At 29.4% G+C, this 8,060-nt stretch overlaps 1 protein-coding gene across 3 annotated transcripts; it reads left to right on the forward strand.

Moving 5' to 3' along the window:
* Positions 1 to 114: 114 nt before the first annotated feature.
* LOC100779437 (protein C2-DOMAIN ABA-RELATED 4) lies at positions 115 to 4,791 on the forward strand. 3 transcript variants are annotated; one of them, XM_041016978.1, is made up of 5 exons: positions 115 to 200; positions 291 to 357; positions 3,342 to 3,505; positions 3,790 to 3,885; positions 4,337 to 4,791. In XM_041016978.1, the coding sequence occupies exons 3-5, from the start codon at positions 3,362 to 3,364 to the stop codon at positions 4,625 to 4,627; spliced, it is 531 nt and encodes a 176-aa protein (XP_040872912.1). In that variant the 5' UTR covers positions 115 to 200; positions 291 to 357; positions 3,342 to 3,361; the 3' UTR covers positions 4,628 to 4,791. The 3 variants fall into 3 exon arrangements, with proteins under 3 accessions (XP_040872912.1, XP_014633389.1, XP_003528987.1); XM_014777903.3 differs by lacking the exon at positions 115 to 200 and having other exon boundaries at positions 208 to 357; XM_003528939.5 differs by lacking the exons at positions 115 to 200; positions 291 to 357 and adding an exon at positions 3,041 to 3,205.
* Positions 4,792 to 8,060: the final 3,269 nt, after the last annotated feature.

Raw genomic sequence — 8,060 nt, forward strand, 5'->3', positions numbered from 1 at the left:
CCAACTTACTTTTGCAAATGATGACACCCATGTCTCTATTGAGTGGAATGCATTCTTATTTTGTTTGCACTCAGTATCTCCATCAATATGAACTGCTTATGGACTAATATTTAGACAACTTGATTCTTAAAATTTTAAAATAAAATGGTACCCATATACGTTCAGCTTTGATCTGTACATGTTTGCATCAAGATTTCTGGGTTAGTTGTAGGGAAATCTCCTGTGTACTCATTATAAATTCCTATGTTGTGAATTGCTTTCTCTCTATCTTATCAATTTAGACATTGCAGAGAACGATGAAATCCAAATGGAAGCCTAACCATGTCTAAAAATTCAGTGAAAACCACCGTGACTGAGGTAAGGAATCATGTCTTAAATTTAGGTGGGGACTATTTAATTATTTTGTATATCTATTCCAATGCTATGGTAACTACAAACTCTTCCTTTAGTTCATGGTTAATTTTTTCTTTAGAGAAGTCATGTCTATTGACTATTTAGGCTATCTTTTGTGTGTGTTTCCCCCTATATTTCATTGTTAATGAGAGGAAGTGTACGGGAAGATGTGGATAATAAATTTAGTTTGAAATCAAAAGAAAAGCCATTTGGGGTGTAGTTTTTGAGGGAAACACAAAATCAAGTGGAAAATCCATTTTCCATATTCATGAGATGCAAGTGAATTAGGAAGCCACATTACAAACTGGCTACAGTGAGTGGTAGAATGAATATATGTCTAAGCAAATGCACCTTCATTTGTCTTGGAGTACGTTGTTGATAAAAACCTGTTACATAATACCTGCCAGTTTAAAGGATTTTCCATTGTACGTGTTGTTTTCAATTTCTTGAAGTTGTATGATTGGTATAACTTTGTTTCAAATTACATGTTTCTTTCATTATTTGCCACTTTAATTTGTATTTTGCTTCAGGCTTCAGTCCTATGAAGAATAATTACAAGGTTTTAAGAGCAAATATGCAAGAAACTTTATTTTCCAAAGTCAGCATATAGTTTAACTACATTTCACTCATTTTCATTCGTATGTGTCTCTAGACATACGTGTATCATATGAATCTATAAATTTGTTGATTAATATTCTTGCAAAGTTGCAGGCATCTAAACCATCTTAATTAGATACAATTAGAATCATTTAGAAGTAACTCAGATCGATGATGATGCAAGTGAAGATCATCCCGGTTATCAAAAGTTCATTTCTTTTTCTTAATAGCTAGGGACTATATATATATACATGCACATAGACAAATTTCTAAAAGACAGGCAAAAGGATTCATTAGTAATTGGCTTTGGTAAATTATATTTGAATTTGTAGCTTTGACATGTAAGGTGGTCATTTTCCATTACCAACTACAAGGTGAAGGTTCATATATATATATATATAAAGGGTGAAACTTATTCTAATTGTACTTTATGTTACCACATAAGATTGCATCGCATGTATGATCTTTTGTTTATTATTCCAAATTTTTAAAAAATAGAAAAATGAGTTATTACATTTAAATGTATTTTCATTTTAATCACGTCTTTTTAGGTAAATAGTCATTTTTATCTCTGGATTTGTAATTCATTGACAAATATGTTCTTGAAATATGAAAATACAAAATTTAATTTCCGAAAGTGTAAAAAGTACAACAAATATATCCAGTTATTAACTTTCGTCTGTCGTTAATAAAATAGTCAAGATTTGAAGAAGTAAAATATGAGATATATTTATCTTTTATTTATAATAGATTGTGACTAATTATTATAAGTTGAAAAAATTTGTAATGATTAATATACTATTGCAATGTTTATTTTGGATAATTTCTATTATGACAGACAACTTATGGTTGATAATTAATATTATTGTTATTATTATGTTTGTTTTAAATTATGATTGTCAATATATTTTTTATATGATTATTATAATGTTATGCTTGTAAAGATAAAAAAAAGAAAAAAAATTATCCTAAAATTATATTTTATCCTTAAATGAAACGAAATTTCGTGTCTAACAAATTAGTCTAATATAAAAAAAATAATATTTAGGTCCATTGAAAATTACTACATTTTTCATGATAACTTATTGATATTTTGGTTGAATGCTACGTACTGACATTTAAGTTAAAAAAAATGACTGACATTTTCCTCCAAAAAAAAATATTGACATTTTTGTCCAACAAAAAATTAGTGGTATTTACGTCTAAACATAGTATCCTATTGTCATTTTTCGTCCAATCTAATCGATCGGTCGCACTTTTTACACTTTTAAAGACTAAATTGTGTATTTTCATAATTTAAGAACACATTTGGTAGTGAACGATAGATTTAGGGATAAAAATAACTATTTACTTTAAAAATAAAGGTGATTAGAATGAAAATGCATTTAAGTGTAATAACTCATTTTTTTATTTTTTTTTTAAAATTTGGAATAATAAACAAAAGATCATATATTACATACCATGCTACCATAATTAACAAAGAGTCATAATTAGTAAAAATATTATTTATACATAAACATGCATTCTGAATACACATTCAACTAAAATATATAATAGGAGAAATTGTTATAATGCAAAAACTTTAACGCAATAATATGTAATAGCGAATTAGAAATGTGGATACACAATATCTGTGTTTCCGATAATAAATCATAGTTACATTCAAAATCTGAAATTGACATTTAAAAAAATTGATATTAAGAAAAATAAAATAAATATTTAAATATATTTTTTATCTATGTAATTTAGTATTTTTTATTTTAATTCTTACAAAATATGTTTGTTTTATTTTTCATCCTTAAAATATTTTAAATAACACTTTAAATAATAAAAAACATATTTTAAATAGTGAGAAACAGTATCTAAAATGTACTAAGAAATTTTTTTTAAAAAAATTACATTCTAAATGAATAAAATAATCTTTTTAAGGATAAAAAAAATACTAAATTACATTACTTAAACCTAGAATAAACTAGACGGTTAATGCAGGACGCTTTGGTTGGTGTGATGTCATATCCATCATCCAATCGAATTGTTTGAAAGTTAAAGAAAACCAAACCAAAGCAGCCGTTACCTCTCATTCCCACATGCAAAAAAAACGAACACAAAAACAAAACAAAATACAAATCAAAGATCACATTCTCCTTCTCCTTCTCCTTGTACCTGTGTTATTAAGGTTTCTCTTTCTTCTTCCAGAACCAATATCCCATTTCTGGTGGGCCCCACTTGCACGTTCCCCTTTTTCTTCTTGCCATTTCATTTTAGAATTAACAACATATGACCACAGATTAAATTAAATAATTAATTTATAATTTAATATAATATATTTGGATGTGTTGGTTATTTTGCAGAAAGTATTTAAACAAAAGAAATGGAGGAATCAGATTCAACACCAAAGTCTCTGATGGAGAACCTGCTTGGCCTTTTGAGGGTTCGCGTGAAGCGTGGTGTCAACCTTGCCGTTCGTGATGTTCGAAGCAGCGACCCCTATGTTGTCATCAAGATGTACCGCCAGGTTTCCTTCTTCATCTTTCTATTTTTATTTTTAAAATGTAATATTTTTGGTTATCATGTTTTAATTTCTAGAGTTGGGGTGGATGAAAAGTCCTTAATTTGTGTCATGTTTTAATTGATGTTTGACTTGCATGATGATGATGACATGGGGGTATGTGTTATTGTCATCACTAGTTCTTAATTACAGTGATTGAAGCATTTTAAATGCAATATTTATGTCCTGGTAGATCTTGTCTAATTATGAACAATGATGATTGATGAACCCCCCTTTTTTCTTTTTTGCAGAAACTAAAGACTCGTGTGATTAAAAAGGATGTGAATCCTGAGTGGAATGAAGACCTTACTCTTTCTGTTATAAATCCGAATCACAAAGTTAAACTGGTAAGTGACTGAATTGGTTAATGTCTTTTTCTAGTTTGTAAAACTTTTGTTCTGTTAAAAGAGGCTGATGTAGATTTTTTTTTTCCTTTCTGTTTAGGGTTGGTGAGACAAGTTGTTAATATTAGAAGTTAATCATGTTTTTTCTTGCCTCTATACTTGGGAAAAACGAGTTATTTTCATGAGAACAAAAGTGAGAATGAGTTCACAATCTACACAACACACCTGAACATTTTTGGACTATCTGTGATTTAGTAGTGATAGTAGTAACTTCATGAATTGCTCTGTTTTGATTACATTTTATCATTTCATTTGCAATGCCTTGGAAAGTAAAATCCTGTTTGCAATCCTCAAAGGTAGGTAATTTTTTCTCTAATATATGATGTTAGGACACATCAATTTTGGTTCATCATAATTAGACTGCTCATTGGTTGATGATCCTTTCTGATTGCAGACTGTGTATGATCATGACACTTTTAGCAAAGATGACAAAATGGGAGATGCAGAATTTGACATCTTGCCCTTTATAGAAGCCTTGAAGATGAACTTAACTGGCCTTGCAAATGGTACTGTAGTCACAAGAATACAACCAAGCAAGCATAATTGCCTGGTTGACGAGAGCTGCATAACTTATAGCAATGGCAAGGTTGTCCAAGATATGATCCTTAGATTGCAAAATGTGGAATGTGGTGAAGTGGAAATCCAATTGCAGTGGATTGATCTTCCTGGTTCTAAGGGTATATGATATATGATCTTATGGGGTGCTTGTGTATTAACAACTTCATGCATATAAGCTGGCTTTTGCCTTGTACTACCTAAGGTCAGGTTTATCTAAGACTTGTTGGGGAACTAACTGAACTTGTATTTATACCCGGTTTGTGATGCATTAGTACAGTTTAGAACTTTTAATTTTTCATGTTTAAAAATTTACCTTTTGGTCTCGGTGTGTTTTGGAAGGGGATTGACGCATTGATTTGGTTTCATATCCTGGGTGAAATATGCATGTCGCCTACGCTTCATAAGATGATAAAAAGAGTAATGTCTGCATACCTCCACTCTGGATCAAACTGTAACTGCATCATCTTTGTCATCATTTGATTGTAAATTTGTTTCACTTGAGACTGTATTTAAGTTAAGTGGTTTAAATTATTCTCACCCACATATGAATAAGGTGTACATATTACTTTCCTAATAAAAATTGAAAGGACAGTGGTTTGCATCTTGATTTAAGTTTTAATTTCATGTCGTATTTGATTTGTAAATGGGATGAAAGATAAAACTACAACAATATGTACTGTATAAAACTCTCATGAGAAGGAATTATATGTATTCAAAGAGGAGAGACATAAATGATTTCCATTGAGTGCTACTTTTAACTGAGTCTGCAGTTTGCACCATACCTTTCACAAATCTTTAAAGAGTTAACAATCTATTTATTGATGGTGTAAAGATTTTTATAATTTCATCTATTCATAAATTCTTATATTTGATAAGTGTATTGACTTTTTGATAAAAAAAAATTACGCTTATCACGATTTCTAATTAATTAATGATATAATAATTTTACACGTGCCTATAATTTAAACTAATATTCAAATTTCTCATTTTTAATTGTTTTTCCCGTCTAGCCAGTATGGATAAAAATGATCTTACGTCAATTTTGATTGATGTGAGCAATCTCTTGCTATTTTTTATTTTAAAAAAATATTGGTGTTTCAATTATTATCTAGGATTTTGGAAAGAAAAACCATGTGTGAAATGTTCTGTGTTTGTGTGTCACAAGCCTCTTTCTCTAATCCATAACTTTAACCTTTCCCAAGACATCCAAGAAGCTTTCAAACAGTTGGCACCTGCATGGTGATGGTACAGCAACTATTTTACTGATAATATCAGCTCAAAAACAAATTTACTTCTCACCAGCATTTCTTTGGTTAACACCAATAAATAACCTTTTGGTAAGTTTGGAAAATATCTTCCAATAGAACTTGGAATGGCACGGAAAAGAACTTTAAATGTACATATGGAGGGTTATTTGATATTTTGAAGTGGCCTCCTCATTCTCTGAAATTCTGTACTATTTTTTTGTAGATTATCCTTTGTTAATGTGTGAATGTCATAATCCCAATTTCATGTGAGTAGTCTATAAGTGAGAATGTATGTCCATGAACAAGAAATTACCCTTGCTCTTACAGCATTTAATATATGTTATAGTCCTAAATTTCAGTGCCATATACAAGGTGAACACTGAAAATCGATTTTGAGGCATTGAGATATCTAAAATGGGTATAGTTTATCCTAATAAAAAATTTCCTATACTCGATCAGGAACTGTCAATATGCCTAAGAAACCCCTTACATTAAACACTATATTTTCTGGATATGGATTCAGTAGGAGGGTTTATCTCTTGGCGGAAAATTGTCCATAATTTTCTGGATATATATCCAACATTGCATGATACTAAGGTGAAATCTTTTACTTTGAGGCATATGGAATACTGTAGGGTGTAGGGTCAGGTGACTCTAGCGTATCTTGAATGGCTCTTTAGCCCAACGAGTGGCTTCACCAGACTGGGCCTAACCATATATTCCTAGAACCCTATGTTTGAACTGGGGGAACTTCTTTATGCACCCTGTGTTTTTCTTGTACCCCCAATACTTTTTCGTTTTTTTTCAAAATTACCCCTGCTAATAAATAGACTCGTAATCCATAAGAGACTTACGGATTCGTAATCTGTAAGAGTAAGCTTACAGATTCGTAATCCGTAAGAGGCTTACTTGTAATTTGTATACGAATTGGCAATCCGTATGTACGGATTATAATTTTTTTTTGTTTTTCTACAAATTAATTTAAAATTAATTACTCATCCAGGATTCAAACCTATGACTTTCATATTTATTAGCACGACGCTCTAATCAACTAAACTAATAGGTCAATTATATTATTAAATAATTAATATAGTCATATATAACACTAAAATTTATAATGTATATTTAGCGCACATGTAAATTTACATAGTAAATTTTGTGACAGTTAATTTTGATCTAATAATTAATTTTTTTACATATATAATTTTTATGAAACCTATCTTTATGTAAACAAATTAATTATTAGATCAAAATTAATTGTCACAAAATTTATCATGTACATTAAATATACATTAGAAATTTTAGTGTTATATATGATGACATTAATTATTTTATAACATAATATCTATTAGCTTAGTCTGTTAGAGCATCGTGTTAATAATGCGAAGTCACATATTCAAATCATGCATGGACCATTAATTTTAAATTAATTTATAAAACATTTAAAAAAAATTGTAATATGTACGTACGAATTGCTATGAACATACAGATTACAAGTAAGCCTCTTAAGAATTACGAATCTGTAAACTAATTATGAATTTGTAAGTCTCTTATGGTTTACAAATCCATTTATTAATAGGGATAATTTTGGCAAATAAAAAAGTATTAGATGTACAAGAAAAACATTGGGTGCACAAAAAAATTCCCTTGTATTGGTGATAAAAAAAAGTGGATAAGAACATAATAGAACAAAATGAATTGAAATGGAATGAAATAAAAATGTCATTCAATTATTTAAATATTTTATGATAAAATAGAGCAAATATTTTATTTCATTGTTTTAAAAAAAGGAGTTATAACTTTAATTCTCATATTACGCTTACTTTTAAAATAGTTTGTATTTTTATTTATCTTATGTCATACATTCCAAATAATATTATGTAAGAATTTTTTAAAAAATATTTACTGCTTCTAAGGAAATACACGAATAGCCATCAATTGTTAAAATCTTTCGCCTCCCATTCCCATATTGCCAAAGATGTTCCATGATTCTCATGAATATACCCTTATGGATATATTTGCCTAGTTCTAACCTCCTTTCATAGCAAAAATTATCTTTCTTTTGCTGTAGATATACTTGATTTTATATACTCAAAATATGTTTCGTGCACTATTATTCTTTGAAGACAACCGCGTTACATGGGCATATGTGTGTATAAAACATATGCTTGTAGTTTTCTGCTAAAGAGAATAGGTTTTGTTAGTGCACTGTCACCACATAGCTGTGAGTGTATCCATTTTGATAGTGAAGGACAGAGCCTATATCAATCCAAAATATGTAGTGTTTGAGCAAATATAATAAGGATAAAATAA

This window comes from Glycine max, chromosome 7, assembly GCF_000004515.6.
Source record: "Glycine max cultivar Williams 82 chromosome 7, Glycine_max_v4.0, whole genome shotgun sequence".
NCBI lineage: Eukaryota > Viridiplantae > Streptophyta > Magnoliopsida > Fabales > Fabaceae > Glycine > Glycine max.

Bases quoted from the DNA above. Each gene is read 5' to 3' on its own strand.
- LOC100779437 (XM_041016978.1), top strand. From the start codon at position 3,362: ATGGAGGAATCAGATTCAACACCAAAGTCTCTGATGGAGAACCTGCTT. The intron at 3,506-3,789 runs GTTTCCTTCTTC...TCTTTTTTGCAG, and splicing joins TCATCAAGATGTACCGCCAG to AAACTAAAGACTCGTGTGAT. The intron at 3,886-4,336 runs GTAAGTGACTGA...TTCTGATTGCAG, and splicing joins CGAATCACAAAGTTAAACTG to ACTGTGTATGATCATGACAC.